At 37.6% G+C, this 20,470-nt stretch overlaps 1 protein-coding gene across 1 annotated transcript in view; it reads left to right on the forward strand.

Moving 5' to 3' along the window:
• Positions 1-20,470, forward strand: part of LOC150084187 (rho guanine nucleotide exchange factor 7-like) — a 276,673-nt gene that overhangs the window by 74,419 nt on the left and 181,784 nt on the right. Inside the window, exon 6 of the mRNA XM_090376150.1 lies at positions 4,126-4,221. Within this exon, the coding sequence (XP_090232276.1) occupies positions 4,126-4,221 (96 nt within the window). The remainder of the gene's footprint in view (positions 1-4,125; positions 4,222-20,470) is intronic.

A 20,470-nucleotide genomic window follows, 5' to 3' on the forward strand; every position in this document is an offset into this window, starting at 1 on the left:
AAAATTTGAATTTGGCAAATTTTCATGTGCTTAGTTTTTAGTAAAATATCTAACAGCCAATTGCAAAATTATACTGATTTTACCATGTATTTATTTCTGATGCCCAAGAATTTAGCGTGTTTTGAGCAAACTAAATCAAAACCAAACTGTCTGGCCTATCATAGTGCTGAAGTGAAATCATATATCTCCATAAATCACTTGTCACTTCAGGTATATTTTTGTTTAGTTTTTGCTATCCTAAGTTTAACTTCTAGTCGATGAAAAGATGTCATGTGCTGTTGTTTACAAAAATTTACTTTGTAACTGATGTGTACTGCTCTTGACAAACAATAGCTGTATTCTCCTCCGGAGATAGCTTTGTAATTAGTGTTCCACTGAAATACTCTTTTATTCCATCTCTTGCTGAGGGGAGAAACTGGGTGTTTACAGTTATTATTCTATGATAAATTCCGTTGTTTACAAAAATTACTAGGTAACTGAATATTGAATATATCGAAGTGAATATACAGACAATTTTTAGCTGTTTTCTCCTTTTAGAAATATGTATGTACAGTAGATAAGAGTCCAGAAACAGTGTTTGAGTTTGTGCTGGAGCGACATGGTGGTTTTTCTGCATAACTGTTTTAAAATTTTTATTTTTTCACACTGTCCAATCATGGAGAAATTTTTAGTAAGAGGAACAGAGAAAGTTAGATTCTATGGAGAGAGAGAAAATCCTGAGAAAAGATGTGAAGATGAGTCAAGAGCACCTCAGTATGACAGACCAAGTGGCGAGTGTAATGATGACCATTCACCAATTCCATCTAAGAGCAAATCAGCTCCAGATAAGAACCAAAAAAAACTGACATTATCAAAATGAATATTTGAAATATGGCTTTGATTATTGTGTTGGTGATCAGAATCAAATCCCTTTATGTGTAATATGTGAACAGAAACTCAGCAATAACTGTATGAAACCCTCTCTGTTGATGAGATGTTTTGAAAGAAATCGAGACTTCAATGGTAAGTTCGTGCTTATTTCAAAGAGAAAAAGAAGCATTGCACAAAGACTTTGTTGGTGAAATTATATTTGTGAATCGTAAAAAAGAATTATTAGAAGCCTCACTGAAAGTGAGCTAACATATTGCTTGTCAAGGAGAGGCCCGCACTATTGGTGAAAATTTGATAATGCCGTGCACTATTGGCCTATGCAAGACAATATTCAGACCCAATGAATCAGCAAAAAGTAAAATAGGTGCCACTCTCTAATGACACTGTAAAAAGAATTTTACTTGACTCAGTTGATCTTCTCAATTAACTCATTTGTAGATTTAAGTTGTCACCTTATTTTATCTCGCTACTCAATGGGAGCACTGATATCAGTAGCTTAGTTGTGCTGTTAGTATTTGTTCAATGGTGAACTGTGTGAAGACATTCTTGTCTGTGATGATTTGAAAACCACTAGAACAGGAGTTGTTGAAAAATATTGATAGATTTTTTTTGTGCTCATGAATTTGATTGGAAGAAGTGTATTGACATTAGTAATGACTGTGCTAAGGCTATGTGGAGTCTCATTTCAGGTGTTACAAGAATCAAGGCAGTAGCACACCCTCCCTGTTCAATAAGTCACTGTGTACTCCACAGGGAAAATTTTCAACTGTGAAAAACATTCTTGCAAAACTGAAAGATATTTTTAAGAAACTAATAGAAATTGTCAATTATGTGAAATCTAGTGGCTTAAATATAAGGGTTTTCTGGCAGTTTTGCAATCACAATTTCTTACAATCAGTAAAAAATTGTGATGTTTCTTTCTGATTGTAAAGCTGAAGCCACAAGAAAAACAACTCGAGATAAATGGCAGAGATTCATCGACTTTGTCTAGTGATTACAATTCACAAGGAGTTGCATTATCAGCATACCTTGCTGATAATTTGACAAACTGAATGCACTGAATCGCTCACTCCCAGTTAAAAACACGACACTTTTTCATGGCTAATGATAAAATCTCTGCATCCAAAGATAACTTTTATTTGGAAAAAGAGAGCTGACGCAGGAAAATATAATACCTTCAATACTTTTACTACATGTCTTATATAAAAAAATATCTTAGTGGAGTCATACTTACAGAAAGCAATAATTGACCACCTTACACAGCTGTCAATCTCTTTTGAAGAATATTTTCCTGTCATTACAGACATTGAAAATTAAAGGTTGATAGCTAACCCTTTCTTGAGAAACCAAAACTCCTCTGTCCTATCCACAAAAGAACTGATTGATATCTCTTGTGACATGCCATTCCAAGGAAAGTTTTTTAGTGTTCTCTTGTCTTTGTTTTGGGCTAGTTTGTTGGACTCTTTCCCCTAACATAGCAGACAAAGTTGTTTGTAAACTTTTACCATTTGTGACGACTTAATGAACATGGGTTTGCCAAATGTTGACATAAAATCAAAAAAGAGAAACAGATTTGATATGTCAATTATCAGCTTTGACATGTAATTTCAGCAAAATCGCTTGAAATCTGGTGCAGTAGGTCTCATTAGATATGCTGAGTAAGTCCACTTTTTATTTTTTAATTTGGAGTCTTAATAATACTTAAATTTTTAGTTTAAAATTTTAACAGTAGTGATTATTTTTTGGTTCTACCATAATACAGTACACATGGAAAAGGCCAAAAAACACCCTCATAATATAGTACACATGGAAAATCCCCCTGTGGCTGACAATAAACTTGTTTACTGTCAGCCAGAGGGGATACCTTGACCAAAAATGTTGAGAACCACTGCTCTAGAGAATACATTACACTGTAATATATTATAAAATAAACATTTAATGTTTTTTATTTTGTAATACTCTATGGCACTAAATGTTATTGTATAGCAGTGTTTTTCAGGTAGCATGTGGTTAACAAATGGCATTAAAATGACTGACTGTATATGTTACCCATAAGTTAGTTGAGCCACTAACACAACTACCAGTTGCAAGAATTTGTAATAAGTTTGAGGGTGATTGTATGACATAAGACATGCTGAGAGACATGGAACCCCCAACAAATGCAGACAGTGCTCCAAAATTTGTGACATTGTGCTTGAGAGACTGAAGGCAGCAGAGAAAATGCACATTGAATACTGATTTCTAATCACTAGAAACTGAGCATCTCAAAGCTCTTGTGTACCAGTGCTGAAGATGGAACAGTGCAACAAATGGAGTTTTTGAATGGTTTCAAAGCAAGGTGAAAGAGTATGAACAAATCATGGACATGATTGTGCCTGATTTAATGAAGCCACCGTTAATCTCAGTAGAACTGCTGCATTTGTGTGTACTGGTCTCCAAACATTCATGTATGAATTTGTCAAGACATTTCAGTGTAGTGTATTCTTTAAAGACATTTTAGGATCATGTTTCTTTAGGGAGCTTGTTGCTGGCACAGAGTAGCTCAACAAGACAGGCATTGTAACCACTCTTTGTCAGATGTACAAGGATGAACAAGTTTACTGTCAGCCAGAGTGGATACCACTGCACTTCCATTATGGTTTCAGGGCATTGAATTTCTACTGTGCTCACCTAATTTGGCTGCACCAGACTTTTATTTGCAGTATTATCTGAAGGATATTGTGTACAATCAGAAATTGGCTACACTCCAAAAACTTATATGAAGTTGAGTGATTACACATACCTATCCTAGTACAAACGCTTGCTAAAGTGTTGCATAGTTCTTTGATGCCACAAACAGTGTTTATGTAATTATATTGAACAATCTTAGTAACAAAACTTAGATAAATTAATTTTTTATTGTCAGTAAATTCTTTATACTATTTTTTAAATAAGAAAGATTTAAAATACAATGAATGTATTTTCTTGTTTGCAAGTACATACCTTGTATGCTTAAATCCCATACAGACCATGAAATATGTATGACCCATGGTTGAGTACTGTATATGTGGTTGTTGTTACAATTAAGATAACACTCCTTACTCTATGGCTTTAATTCCATATCAGTAAAATATAATTGTATGTGGGGAATTTGACACTGATCTGTTAAACGTACATGGTGTGAGGAGCTTCTTTTTTTTAATCAGATAACTACTAAACAAAGTATTAAATTTGAGATCTTTGCAGATATTCATTTTTAATGTATCTTTCAAATAGATTAAATGACCAAGAATGGAAAATATTAGTAGGTAATATAGAAGAAATTTTAGAATGTCAGAGAACACTGTTATCAAGTTTGGAAGATATAAAAGAGTAAGTATTTTAGATCTGTTTGCTTGGCTCTAAATATTTTATTTCAATTTTTAAATGAACTAAAAACTATATAATAAAAAATACTGCTGTCAGTATTCCTGTCAGGTAAATTTTTGAAAAAAATAGGGCTTTATTAATTATATAATAAAATGAAACTTCTTTAATTTATAAAAAGTGGGATTAAAACTCTCATGGACTGAACTAATATTTGGGAAGTGATGAAGCTTAATGGCTATTTCAGTGGATCTCCTTGACACTGCACATGAGTTCCACTTCTTTGGAAATTGGAAATAACTCCACTATCATGGAGTTATTTCCAATTTTTCCTTGCCTGCAGAGTAAGCCTCTTGCTTCTGATTGCACCTCTCAATCATTTAATGATTTATTAGTACATAGTCTTATTAATGCTATGACATCCTGGTGGTGTAAATTCATATTGATTATGCCTTTATAAAGAATTAGTTTAATTCTCAAAAAATTAGGTTAATTCTACTTTTTATACCTGTCAATAATTCCCCCCCCCCCCTTCTTGGAGAACTGGAAGACCTCCATTTAGAGGATTGGCACTTTATCAGCAGATCATAAAGATAACACTTATTTCTCATGATACAGCTGTTTTTAAAAATCTTTGATTACAATCACAAATTTCAGCCAGTTCTTTTGAAAAGACAGTTCTTATTTTCATCAAAACTGCTGTTAAAAACTTGAACAAAGTTGCATGATCTTTACATGTTTAAAATGATAGAAGAAAGAGAATTTGTCATAAATAGTCAGTCATCAAAAAGTAGAATCCTCAGTGAGTCAGTGTTAGGCACCCTCGTTTCTAACTTTCATAAATAATATTGTTAAAATATCTGAGAGATGCTATCAAAGATTGCTGATGATTTGAAGGTGGGAAGGGTAATTAACCATTCGAGCTAGGCTGTGATGCTTCAGAAGGATTGGTCATAAAAATGGCAACTAAACATTTAATACTTCTAAATGTAAGATTATGCATTTGAGGATCAAAAACCCTGTATAGAAGGATGTCATTATTCTTCTATACATAATGATGGTTATACAGCATTTGGAATATTATATTCAGTTCTTGAAGGCGTCACTTGAAAAAAGGCATAAAACTTTTAGAGAATGTTCAAAGAAAAGCAACCAGATTAGTGATGATGACAAAGTGATGCACATCTGAAAAATGGTTTAGGTGTGAGAGAGTGCTGAAGGCTCTGAATAAAACAGATGAGGAAGGTCTGTTCTCTGTAGTAGGCAAGACAAGAACCAGTGGGCACAAATATAAAATCACAGGGACTGAACAGTAGATTTCATGAAGTTTACCCATGGGCAGCAGCTATCATACACTGGAATAAGTTGCCCCTCAGTGTGGCAGAGGCAATGAGTCTGTATAAATTGAAAGCAGAATTGGATGGTTACTTTATGGGAATGGAAATCTTTCGTCGTTTTTTTTTTTAATTTTATATTATTTATTTATTTTTTATTTTTATAATTTTTTTGGTTGCTTCCTTACATCATTTGACCAAGGTAATCATTAATGGAGATATGTGATCTTATCTAGAAATCTGAGTGTCATAAAAGATGAGCATAAGAGCAATAGTTTCTCTTTGAGATTCCCAGCTATGACAGGACTGATTTTTGAAGTTAAAGTTAACTAAGTTTTCTTTTCTCTATTAGAGAATTGCTTGGAGATCAGCATTTAAGAAATTGGTGGTAGATATTCAAGAGGATAAATGATAGGATTGTTTATGATTAGTATAAAAGAGAGCTATGAAACTCATTTCGGCCCTGGAAAGATTGTGCAAAGCTCAAGGGGTAGAATTTTTTTTCTGCCTGGTCTGTACTTGTTAACAGGAGAGACTGCTTCTACAGGGATGGGATACACTTAAATAGAAAGGGTGCAAGAATATTTGCTGATGCTATCGAGGCAGTGTTAGGTGGGTCGGAAAACTGCTAGCTTGGGGGGAATACAAGGACTAATAGATTAGCAGTAGCCACTGGCAGAGGTGAAAGCGATTCTTGCACTGCTTCTATTGGAATGAGCAGAAGCCTGGGAAAACAAGATGCAGGACGTTTCAGATACTGCTGGGAGTCATTGCGGTACAAGTAAACACATGGGTTGTGTTAGGGTAGCTAAGAATAGGAACAGGTGCATGTATACTTGCATGTACACCAATTCTAGGAGTTTGTTAAATAAATTTAATGAATTTGAGATATTGCTCAAAGCATCAAAGGCAGATATTGTTGGGATATCAGAGACGTGGTGTCACACAGATATAAGGAATGCAGAACTGGATTTTTGGGGAGTACAACATCTACAGAAAGGATAGACAGGATAGGAAGGGAGGACGGGTTATGCTATTAGTTAAGAAACACATAAAATCCAAGGAAGTGAAGCCAGTTGACAACGCTGGACAGTGCAGTGTCGAGTCAGTTTGGTGTGACATAAGCATTGAGAGTCGGAGTGTGCTATAGGCCTAATGACTCTGATGAGTATAATAAGAAAATGTACAGGGAAATAAGAGTGGGCCAGTAAATCAGAAAGTCTTATAATGGGGGATTTTAATTTCCCAGATACTGACTGGAATTTGTGGATTGGTCACTCACACACTAGCAAGGCTTTTGTGGATTTATTGGATGATTGTTTTCTACATCAGCATGTTCGGGAGGCAAATAGAGGGAGTAATATACTTGATTTGATTATCAGTAGTGATTCTTCATGTGCATTAAGAATCTGCAGATAAATGAACCACTAGGTGGCAGTGATCACAGTGTGCTGAAGTGGGATTTACTCAAAGAGGTAACTACCATCAGGGTTAAAGGGAAGGGTTATTGCTTTCGTAAAGGCGACTACGATGGTCTGAGACAATATTTAAATTCTATACAGTGGGACCAACTGATGATGTTACCAACAACAAATTCAAAATGGGAAGCATTCAAAGAACTTATCTTGGAAGCTACTAGGCTTTACATACCAACTAAGAAATATTGTTCAAGCTTTAGGCCTAAATGGATGTCAGATGAACTAATGAGACATGGCAGAGAAAAAAAAATGCATTGGATACATATAAATTAACAGGTGACACAGAAGCCTATGATAGATATAAGCTGGTCTGTAACTAAGTCACAAAGGAGGTTAGGCAGACAAATGCAGATTATGAGAAATCTTTGGCAAAGGATGCAAAGAGTTCTTTACTTATGTAAACTCTAGAAGGAAGGGGATGAATCAGATTGGTCCACTTCATATCGATGGTTCAACTGTTGATGATCCTGCTCAGGTAGCTAACAAACTAAATGAATATTTTGCATCGACATTCACACATGAGGAGTTATTCAGCGAGGGGAATGCCAGAGGTGTATTCAACTCTGGCAGTAAGCTAGATAATCTTAAATAACTGAGAGTAAAGCAGAGGAGAAATTGTTGAAGATAAACACAAGAAAGGCACCTGTGTTGGATGGGACCTATCCAGTTATATTAAAGGAGGCAGCAAAGGAAACCCTTAGCCATAATTATGAGAGCTTCCTTGGACTCAGGGGAGGTGCCCATAGACTGGAGATTTGCAAATGTGACCCCAATTCACAAAGGAGGATCAAAGGCCGACACAGGTAATTATAGATATGTAAGTTTAACTTCTGTTACAGGAAAATTAATGGAGGCACTGGTTAAAGAAGCACTGCAGGATCATCTAGACAAGACTTCAGTTATAGCTCGTACACAGCATGGTTTTGTTAAGGGGAAGTCTTGCCTGACCAATTTCATTGGATACTATGATGCAGTCACAAAAGAGCTGGATGCAGGGAATAACTTTGATATTATATACTTGGATCTTAGAAAGTCTTTTGATACTGTTGCACATGGAAGACTGCTGCACAAATTGGAGCAGTGTGGCATTGGAGGCAAATTGCTGCTATGGATAAAGAGTGGTTGAGGGTGAGAAGACAGAGAGTGGTAATCAATGGACACTGCTCATCGTGGACTAATGTTGTTGGGTCCATTATTGTTTTCTGTATTTATAAATAATATTGATGATGGTATATCAAGCTTAATGTCCAAGTTTGCAGACGATACAAAGGTTGGCAGGGTTGTTAAGAATACTACTGACGCTGTTCTGCTGCACCAGGATCTGCAAAGGTTGAGCAGATGGGCCGAGAGGTGGCAAAAATGAAGTTTAACATTGACAAATGTAAAGTACTACATATGGGAAACAGCAACCCCAGAGCAACGTATCAACTCTGTGGTACTACACTGACAGTGGTAGAGAATGAAAAGGACCTGGGGGTAATTAATCAATGATATACAGGAATAATCAATGATATACAGGAATTTTTCTAGCAGGGATAAGGAAGTGATTATTCCCTTGTATAAGGAAATGGTCAGGCCGCACCTTGAGTACTGTATACAGGTCTGGAGGCCTCATTTCAAGAAGGATATAGAGCTGCTCAAACGAGTACAGAGAAGGGCAACAAGGTTAGTGAACGGAAAGAAGGGTTGCTCTTACGAAGAAAGGCTTAAATTTTAAAGGCTTAAATTAAGCCTGTGGCAGATATAAGCTAGTCTGTAATCAGGTCACAAAGGAGGTTCGGCAGGCGAAGGCGGATTACGAGAAATCTTTGGCAAAGGATGCTAAGAAAAACAGCAAGGATTTCTTTACTTATATAAACTCTAAAAGGAAGGGGATGAATATGATTGGTCCACTTGACATCGATGGTTCGACTGTTGATGATCCTGCTCAGATAGCAAACAAACTGAATGAGTATTTTGCATCTACATTCACACGTGAGGAATTATTACAGTTTGAAAATGGAAGAAGGTTATCAAATTGTAGCAGTGTGCTTAATGATTTTGTAATAACTGAGAGCAAAGTGGAGGAGAAATTGTTGAAGTTAAACATAAGAAAGGCACCTGGGGTGGATGGGATCTATCCAGTTATTTTAAAGGAGGCGGCAAAGCAACTAAGCAAACCCTTAGCCATAATTATGAGAGCATCCTTGGACTCAGGGGAGGTTCCCACGGACTGGAGATGTGCAAATGTGTCCCCAATTCACAAAGGTGGATCGAAGGGTGACACGAGTAATTACAGACCAGTTAGTTTAACTTCTGTTCCGGGTAAAATAATGGAGTCACTGGTTAAAGATGCATTGCAGGATCATCTAGACAAGACTGCAGCAATAATTCAAACACAGCATGGGTTTGTTAAGGGAAAGTCTTGTCTGACAAATTTGATTGGTTATTATGATGTGGTCACAAAGGAACTGGATGCGAAAAATAATTTTGATATCATATACTTGGATTTCAGGAAAGCTTTTGACACTGTTGCGCATGGAAGACTACTGTACAAATTGGAGCAGAATGGTATTAAGGGTAAGTTGCTACAATGGATAAAAGGATGGTTAAGTGGGAGAAGACAGAGGGTGGTAATCAATGGGTGCTGCTCTTCGTGGACTAATGTTATTAGTGGAGTCCCACAGGGTTCGGTGTTGGGTCCACTGTTGTTTTGTGTATTTATCAATGATATTGATGAAGGTATATCAGGCTTAATGTCGAAGTTTGCAGATGACACAAAGGTTGGCAGGGTTGTTAATGACAGTAATGGCAGTGTGCTACTGCAACAGGATCTAGATAATTTGGGCAGATGGGCTAAGAAGTGGCAACTGAAGTTCAACCTTGACAAATGCAAAGTACTGCATATGGGTAGAAGTAACCCCAGAGAAACGTACCAACTGTGTGGTACTACACTTAAGGTGGTAGAAAATGAAAAAGACCTGGGAGTAATTGTGCAGTCAGATATGAAGTTTTCTGAGCAATGCAGACAGGCTGCTAGGGCAGGTCATGGGGTTTTGTCAATGATATATAGGAATTTTGCTAGCAGGGAAAAGGAGGTGATTGTCCCTCTGTATAAGGCAATGGTCAGGCCACGCCTTGAGTACTGCGTACAGGTCTGGAGGCCTCATTTTAGGAAGGATGTAGATTTGCTTGAGCGTGTACAGAGAAGAGCAACACGATTGGTGAGGGGAATGAAGGGATTCTCTTACCAAGAGAGGCTTAAGTTCTGCAAATTGCAGTGGCTGGAGACTAGGCACCTGCGCGGTGATCTGATTGAGGTCTATAAGGCCTTGAATGGGTTGAGCACGCTGAATTCTGATGGGATCCGTCCACTTGTTCAGATTACGAACCTACGGGGACATAAGTTCAAATTAAGAAAGGACAGATGTAGAATAGATGTGCGGAAATTTGCCTTTAGCCAGCGGGTGGTTAATTGCTGGAACAAACTTCCATCTGTCGTTGTGGAAGTTGATAGGTTAAATAAATTTAAGGAGGAACTGGACAGGCATTTGGAGGGAATGGTGTGATGATTTTTTTTTTTTTTTTGGCTGATGCTGCATAAGCTCCTACACTTGCTTTCTTGCATCATGTGCCACTACTACTACTACTACTACTACTACTGTATACAGGTCTGGAGGCCTCATTTCAAGAAGGATATAGAGCTGCTCAAACGAGTACAGAGAAGGGCAACAAGGTTAGTGAACGGAAAGAAGGGTTGCTCTTACGAAGAAAGGCTTAAATTTTGCAAATTACAGACTGGGCACCGGCGAGGTGATCTGATAGCAGTGTACAAAGCCTTGAATTGCTTGAGCATGCTCAATGCTGATGGGATACTGGGCCTTGCTCAGAATAATCACCTGAGAGGGCATAAATTCAAATTGAGGAAAGACAGATGTAGGATAGATGTGCGGAAATTTGACTTTAGCCAGGGGGTAGTTTTTTGGTGGAACAGACTTCCATCCCTTGTTGTGGAGGTTGATAGCCTAAATAAATTTAAAGCTCAGCTTGACAAGTATTTCGAACGAATGGAGGGGTGAAGTGAACGAATGGAGGGGTGAAGGCTTATGCTGCATGAGCTTGCTTTCTTGCATCATATGCCTCTACCAATGCCAATGCTAAACTCAATATTTCTACGTTGTATTTCAGTATTTGTAGAAGAATAAGAAACTTACCTCAGTATGATACGTAGAACACTTCCTAATGACATTAATTTTTCCGTTAATTTTATATCTGTTTATTTGCTGAAGAGTGTCATAAGGAAGTGTTCTACATATCACATTGAGGTAAGTTTCTCTTCTTCTACAAATGATAGGATTGTACATGGCAAGAAATTAAATACTGTTTGGATAGGATAAGGTTTCTCAAACTGGATGGTGGAATTCAGTGTTCTATCATCAGCAACATTATGGATAAGATGTAAAATTAGTAGAAGGTCATTAATATACAAGAGAAAGAGAATGCGAAGTAGAAATGAACCTTGGAGAAGTTGAAGAACAGCTGTCTACCATCACCTGCCATGATGAGTCAGAGAAACACTGGATACCTCATTGCAGAAAACATTTGGCAGCCCATAAGATGGGAGCTTGCTTAGAAGACCTTTATGCCAAAGACAGTCAAAAGCTTTAGAAATGTCTAGAGTGACTACTTGAGTTTCTGCAAACTTTTCAATAATTAGTCCAAAGATGAGTAATGTATGTCAGTATATCACAAGTGGATCAACACTGATGGACTACATATTAGCAATCATTGATTGTAAAGAAGATTTTAAGATTAAGAGTTGGCAATGAGGTAATTGCAATGTGATGATAATTGGAATGGATTTGTCACCCATTTTAGAAACTGGCTGGATATGAGAAAATTTACAAAAAGAAAGAAAAATATCAGTGGAATAAGAATATATAAAAAGTGACACAGAACAGGAACAAACTCAATGGCACTTGTTTTAAGAACAAGTGGAGAAAATGCAATCAGGACCTTTGGCTTTCTTGGCATCAGGATTATTCAGAAATCAAATGTGCTGTTGGAAAACCACAGGAGGCATTGATTAGAATGTATCAGGTCATCATTATCAGCCATTTTCAATCCACTGCAGTATAAAGGCCTCTCCAACAACTTTCAGTTCCTTCTGTTTTGTGCAAATCCACTCATGCACACCTTAGGTCCTTGAGGATGTCATAGACATTCTCTCAGATAAGCCAGACAAGCTGTACTTCCTACCTGGGAGTCTAAAACACTGATGGAACTGATATTTGGATGACACTCAAGTCAAGTGGACCCAATTTCTGTGAAGTTCAGACGGTCTGTGACAGCCAAATCCTCTGCTTGCACCTTCACGATGGTGGGACAGTTAGTAATCCTGGGTATAACCTCCATGCACAAGCACATGGTGGGTGACCATCCAGGTGTGAACCAACGTAAGCAGGGGTCGAGGTGTGGCGCCCACACCACATGGAGGAATGCCACCCCTCTGTGTTACCAGGCAGTACTAGGTGGTAGATGACTCATCAACCGGTGCAATAACACCGCTTTGCTTATTGGAGGCTTGAAGTGCTGAAACCCATGTTTATCTCCAGAGCTAAGTTCCGGTCAACCCTTCCCCATCTTTTCCATCATGCAGTATAATTGATGACTTTTGAGGTTATGATGAACATGGTGGCGAGATCCTACCTTCCTTACATTTTGAGGGTACAGCTCTAAAACAGAGTTCGCCGGCCGCTAGTTAGTACACTGGGCCGAACCTATTGGTAACTCTTTAGGAAGCTTCCGGATCAGCTAGTGTATAATCTTGCTACCTCTACTCTACCAGCCGACCGGGCTAGCCGAGTGGGTAAAGTACCTGCCGGCAACCCAAAGGTCGCGGGTTCGATTCCCGCCTCGGGATTGGATCAAAGTACTGCGAAAACCTTGGGAGGTGCAATATGGCCACAGAAGCCGATGCGCCAACAACTACCAAATCAAAAAAAAAAAAAAAAAAATCTACTACAGATAGTGACTGGAGGGAGTCCAAGTAGTGTGTATGCAGGGAGCATTGTCGAGGCATGATATGTCAAGGATCTGGGTATATTCTTACCATGTGTACGTCATATCCAAAAATTTCATTACTTCATACAGCATGTCCCACCCACTTTTTCTTACTATTGAATACACCATGAATTGTCAAACTAATAGAGCAAGCTTATCTGCAAAAAGATCTTAACTGCTTTATGATTCCTTTCTCCTCAAAGGTGGTACTTGTGCATATGTCCGATCCAATATTCCTTGTCAGAAACTTGGTAATTTGAAATCTCCTCTTTTCGATCTTCTCTGGCTTAAAATCTCCCTACCTCATTGAGTCAAATTCATCTGTTGTCTCTACCATTCTCCCAACTCCACTAATCACTTGGAGCTCTTTGACTTCCTCTCTTTGCAACTTGAATTTCTCCAGTCTAACTTTCCTAACAGTGAAGTAATTTTCCGTTGTGATTTTAATGTCCACAACTCCAGCTGGCTTCCGTTTTCTAGTCTTACCGACCCAGCTGGTCAAGATGCTGAGGCTTTTGCAATTACTAATGACCTTACACAAATTGTTCATTTACCTACAAGAATACTGGACAATCCTCACCATACATACGCTTGATCTTTTTCTCATAAACAACCCTTCTAAGTACACGGAGTGAGAGGTCTTTAAGCGCCTCACATCACAACTTAGTGATTGCCTCTTCTCCAATGGAGCCTTTATCTCATGGTTATTCCCAGCCTCATATTGTTTGGCATTACAAGAATGCAAAATGGGATGACCTGCGAGATTTCTTTTCTTTTGTTCCTTAGTCGGATTACTGTTTCAAAACTTCTGATGTCAAGGTTTGCTCAGATCGTGTCAGTGAAATTATTCTTGTAGGAATGGAATCCTTTATCTCACACTCCACTTTAAAATCTTGTCCTTTATCTAAACCTTGGTTTTCTAATAAATGTGCTAAGGCTGTTCAAGGGAAGAACATTGCATATCGTAATTGGCTTGTTTCTAATTCTTCAGTTTCATTTTCTTGTTACACCAACGCTCGCAACAATTGTAAGGCAGTTATTAATCAGATCAAACTAGAGTTTGAACAGGCTAAGTGTAGAAAACGTGCTTCTTGCCCTAATGGTAGCCGAGCATTTTGGTCTCTTGCCAAAGCTATCGGCCGCAACTTTTGCCCATCTCTGCTCCCACCTCTGTCAAAACCAGATGGTTCTGTTGTCACTTCAGCCAAGGATAAAGCTGAATTGCTAGCATCCCAGTTTTCTTCCAACTCATATATTAATGATCTTGGTAAAACACCTCCCACCATTCCCAACATGCTCCACTCAGTGCTTACTGTGGTCTTCTGTCAAAAGGATGTCCGAAGGATTTTGACAAATCTTGATGCTAAGAAAGCTCCAGGTCCTGATGGTATTTCTCCACTTGTTCTCAAAATCTGCACTCCTGAACTTACTCCTGTTCTTTGCCACCTTTTTTCACTTACTTATTCCAAAGGTGTTTTCCCTCCTGCTTGAAAATTTGCTCATATCCAGCCAGTTCCTAAAAAGGGTGACAAATCCCTCCCATCCAATTATCGTCCCATCGCAATTACTTCTACTCTTTCTAAAGTAATGGAGAAATCAATTAACCGCCAACTCTTAAACTACCTAGAAACCTTCCGTCTGATCTTCGATCACCAGTGTCGATACACTGGTGATATTCTCGGTTATGTTACCCATTTATGGACTAATTCAATAGAAAAGTTCGGTGATACTCAAGTAGTTGCTCTCGACATCTGAAAGGCTTTCGATCATGTTTGGCATAAAGGTCTTCTAAACAAGCTGCCGTCTTATGGTTTGCCTACTGTTTTTTGTAATTTGTTATCCAGTTTTCTCTCCGATCGCTCACTGAAAGTGATGGTAGATGGCTCTCTGTCTTCTAACTTCTCCACTAATGCTGGTGTGTTCCAAGGTTCAGTTCTTTCCCCCCCACTCTTTTCCTCTTGTATATTATTACCTTCTTCCACTGACTGGATTTCCTATTCATAGTTTTGCCGATGATAGCACATTGCATTCCACTTTCCATTTTGAGAAACCTTGCCCTGCTCAATCAGCTTCAACTTTTCGAAAATCTGCTACTAATTCCTTAAATACCGATCTCCAGGTAATTCTAAAGTGGGACAAAGACAACTTAGTTGATTTCAATCCTTCTAAAACTCAGTCCGATTTTTTAGGCTAAATGATATATCTCTTTTGGGAATTACCCTGACTTCTAATCTCTCTTGGCACAAGCACATTACAAATATTGCTTCCTCTGCATCTAAGAAACTTGGTTTTCTCTTTAACTCTCTGTGTTACTTTTCTTCCAAACAGCTGGTCACTCTGTACAAATCGCAAATCCACCCTACCTTGGAATATTCTTCCCACATCTGGGGTGGTGCCTCCAAAACCTCTCTCAGACTTCTTGATTCCATTCAGAAGAGGGCAGTTAGGTTAATTAATGATTCATCTCTAACAATCTCTCCACTCTCTGTCTCATAGACATAGTGTTTCTGCTGCATGCCTCTTCTAGAGATATTTCCGTAGGCACTGTTCTTCTGAATTGGCTTCTATAATTCCCACTCTCTCTTTCAAAACAGCCTGAACACGTGCTGCACCCAGCCAACATCCATTTACTGTCCAACTTCAAAATCATAGAATCAACTTTTCGTCTTCCTTGTTTAATCATTCAACTGCCGTTTTCTGGAACAACCTCCCTTCATACGTATTTCCTGAAAATTACAATCTACAGAAGTTCAAGTTCAATGTCAACAAATATCTTCTCAACCTCCAACCCAAGCACAGTACTAAGTACTATGGGTTCTAATACCTCTCGTGTTTGGGGTTTACATAAAAAAAAAAAAAAAAAAAAAAAACCCTTGTTGGTAATCCCTGTTACGTTACTTTGGTGGCAATGAATGTTAGTGGTTCTCTTCAAGATGCCTTGTTAGTATGAAGAGGAAAAGACCAAACCCACCAAGACTTTATTAAATGTATCAGGTATGGCTTCCAAACCACTTGTTCATATGTTTAATAAATAGCTTGTTTTATGCTCTGGCATGATCACTAACTTAAGAGGATTTTTCAATTTAATTGTCTTAACAATGAATACAATCATTAATCTGGTTCAAGAGTATCCATGTGCTGCTAGTCAAAGAATTTTGAGCTCCTGGGAATGGATAAATTTATGAAAAATTTTCTGTTTTATTTACCTAATCAGCATATTACATTGTTTTTTATAAATAGCTTTATAGTCCTAATTATGTTCTTTAGTTTATTTTTAAATTTAGCTAGAGATTTTTTAAGTTACTACTTAATATATGTAGAACCTCTGAATCGGTGATTTGGCGCAAATATCATATCTTGTAACTTTGTACTGTAGTGTGTGGTAGGGGAATTCTACTGTCTTAATTGTGGTAAAGATATATGAAAGTTCAAATTGTGTAGGTTGGCAGTAATAGATAATTTTATTAGCTATTATAATTAACTTTACATGTAACAGTATAGCATAATATGTATTATTGCTGCTTAACTGGTGCCTAGTGTTATTATTGCATTTAAGTATAGTGTAGTATTTTTTACCTTAGTGTAGTGTTCTCAATTAAATTGAATTTGAATGGAAATCATGTCCCAAATCAGAGCAGTAAAGCAACGGACTCAAAATAGGAGTGCTATGACTTGGGGGAGAACTGGGGGGATTGTTCTCCGAATCATGTACTATTGTTTGATGTTTGCAGACGATTTGGAACAGGACATAATACAGGAATTCCTCAATTAGCACGGGTTCGATTAGTGCGAAACTTGAATTAGCGCGGTTTATATTTAGCTACCAATTTTCAATTAGCACGTATCAAAATTTCAATTAGTGCGGTATTTTGGCTTGGCCTGAAGAAATTGAAGCTGGTGATGCTATAAAAGTCAGTACTAAGCTACAAATGTAAATACACTGCTAAAGTATGCATAACATTAGAGAATATTATAGAAACAGATCGCTTGTTTTCTTAGTGAGTGAGTGTGCAGCTCTCTTCACAAAAGGGAGTTACTGTTTATTTCGCGTCGCGTCATACCTTCTCCATCAAGAAGCGTTATCGAGAAATAAACAAAATAGAACGCAAGATACAGCGTGGGAAGCTAGTTTGTTTTTCTACCCTAAGAAAATAAGAAGAAACAGATTATTTCAAACGTGTATTATTACAACAATTGAAATATTTTCTAACATTAGGCACTCTGAAGGACAACACCGGCCACACCACATTTATTATGTACATGCAGATCAGTTGCTTTCAGTTCTTCTTACATTGCGTGTTAATGTAGACTCCGGTGTATCTCCTGCCATCAATTACTGTGCATACTAATTAATTACATTAATTTCTATTAATTTTTTATATATTATGTAATTATTAACTATGGATAAAAGGAAAAGTGTATCTGATAGTGCCTCTGGTAAAAAGAAAAGTGATAACATTAGATGAAAAAATTGAAGTCAAAAAGATTTGAAGATGGTGATAGTAAAATACAAATTTCTCGACATCTTGGAATGCCTGAATCAACGGTTCAGACGATTTTAAGTGAAGCCAGTGCATATAAGGAAAAAGGTAAGCTTGCTTCATCATCAGCACACGCACAAACCACAAGAAATAGAAGTGTTACAGTGATTGAGATGGAACATCTCTTGGCCATTTGGATAGAAGACTGCAATCAAAAAAGAATTCCAATCTTGCACAATGACCATAAAAAAAAAGCCTTGAGTATTTTTGCAATGTTAAAGGAAAGTCAACAATAGAAAACTTGGGTAGAGCAGTAACTGAAGAAAATGTTCAAGCAAGTTCTTCAAAAGAAAGTGATTGAAGTGGAAACGGAAGAAAATTTCACTGCCAGTAAAGGCTGGTTTGAACGTTTTAAGAAAAGAACAGGACTGCTTAACGTTGCATTGACTGGAGAAACGGCAAGTGCAGATAAAGATGCAGCCATGAAATATCCCGAAATTTTAAAGAAAATTGTTGAATACGGCAGCTACGCAGATCAACAAATATTTAATGTTGATGAAACAGGCCTTTTTTGCAAAGAATGCCAAAAAAACCTTTCTAACAAAAAAAAAAGAAAAGGGTCAACCAGGCTATAAAGTTTCCAAAGATAGAAAACACTTATTGGGAGGCAATGTAGAAGGCAATTTGAAATTAAAATGTTATCTATAGAAATGAAACTCCCAGATCTTTCGGTAAAGGTTTTAATAAATCAAGCCTACCTATTGTTTGGTGCTCTAATAGAAAAGCTTGGGTCACGAAAGCTTTATTTGAAGAGTGGTTCACTAGCTATATATTTCCGAAAGTTAAGGCCTACTGTGAAGAAAATCTTGCATTCAAAAGTTTATTAATTTTAGACAATGCTCTGGGCCATCCACCAGCACTTTGATTTGTGTGAAAACACGAAAGTTATTTTTTTACCTCCAAATACGACAAGTCTTTTACTGCCTATGGATAAAGGCATAATCACTACTTTTAAGGCGTATTATTTATGCAGAAAATTTGCGCAAGCAATTGGCAATAACTGGAGATGGTGCAGTTTCTTTAGTTGAATTTTGGAGAAATTACAACATCAGGAAAGCAATAGACAATATTCATGAGTCATGGTCTGAAGTATCATCCAGCAATATGAGAGCAGTTTGGAAACATATTTTGCCACATTGCGCAAATGATTTCTGTAGTTTCACTCATGTCAACACTGTTATTGATGAAATAGCAAATATTGGAAGAGATCTAGGTTTTGATGAAATAGCAAATATTGGAAGAGATCTAGGTTTTGATGAAATCGACAACAGTGATGTTAATTGCTGGAATCATTTTCAGAACAATTAAGTGATTCTGACCTCCTTAATATTGATGAACAACGAACATATGACGAGGTGGAAATTTATGAGGAAGAAAATGTTCAAGAAAAGAAGTTGACATTAAAAGAACTTGAAGGAATATTTCGCGCAGCTGAAAATTTGAAACAACTAATCACAGATGCAGAACCAGATATTGAGCACGGTATGCAAATTCGCAGAAACATTGAAAAACATGTGTACCCATACAAGCGAATTTATGATGAAAGGAAGAAAGAAAAGTCTGGGCAAACCAGCCATTTGAAATATTTTGCAAAGAAATAAAGTGAGTTATATATTGTAATTTTTTAATTTCAGTAAACTTTTGATTACTGTACTGCAAATATTTATAATTATCCTTTGCTTTTATACTGCTGTACATTAAATTGCCATAAAAAAAAATATTTTTAAAAATATTGATTGGTATATTGTAGGTCTTGGAATGAATTAGGCTATTTTATATTGATTATTAACTTCGATTAGCACGATTTCGCATAGCATGCCATTTTCACTGAACCAATTAATCGCACTAATCGAGGGATTCCTGTTCTGCCAAAGGAGATGTCTTTGTGTGTGTTTGATGTAAAGGTTGGGGATATTAGGTGTCATCTAGGTTTGCTAGCAGGGAAAAGGAGGTGATTGTCCCTCTGTATAAGGCAATGGTCAGGCCACGCCTTGAGTACTGCGTACAGGTCTGGAGGCCTCATTTTAGGAAGGATGTAGATTTGCTTTGGCGTGTACAGAGAAGAGCAACACGATTGGTGAGGGGAATGAAGGGATTCTCTTACCAAGAGAGGCTTAAGTTCTGCAAATTGCAGTGGCTGGAGACTAGGCACCTGCGCGGTGATCTGATTGAGGTCTATAAGGCCTTGAATGGGTTGAGCACGCTGAATTCTGATGGGATCCTTCCACTTGTTCAGATTACGAATCTAAGGGGGCATAAATTCAAATTAAGAAAAGACAGATGTAGAATAGATGTGTGGAAATTTGCCTTTAGCCAGCGGGTGGTTAATTGCTGGAACAAACTTCCATCTGTCGTTGTGGAAGTTGATAGGTTAAATAAATTTAAGGAGGAACTGGACAGGCATTTGGAGGGAATGGTGTGATTTTTTTTTTTTTTTTGGCTGATGCTGCATAAGCTCCTACACTTGCTTTCTTGCATCATGTGCCACTACTACTACTACTACTACTACTATCTCAGCATTCTGATGGGCATTTATGAGAGCCTGAAGAGCAAGGTGGATACCCTCAAAGGAAATAAGTTGGGGGTGCCCATCAATCTCTCAGCTGCCTATCTCAATGCCAGAGCTTGTACTTGCACATTAGGCAACACAGCAGCAACTCCCAAGGTAGAATGCACTTGTCCCAGAGGAGGTAGCTACTGTTATCAGAGAAACAGAAACTACTTGCAAAAGGATAGGTGGAATAGGACCAGGTTATGTCTGTCAGGAGAAAAAGTTGATGAGCAAATATCATCTGCTCATCAACTTTTGGTAAGCTGCCCCAGAGCAGATATCATCTTTTAAGACCACAGAAGTTGATAT

Source organism: Mastigoproctus giganteus, chromosome 6, assembly GCF_048544385.1.
Source record: "Mastigoproctus giganteus isolate SK-2022 chromosome 6, ASM4854438v1, whole genome shotgun sequence".
Classification (NCBI taxonomy): domain Eukaryota; kingdom Metazoa; phylum Arthropoda; class Arachnida; order Uropygi; family Thelyphonidae; genus Mastigoproctus; species Mastigoproctus giganteus.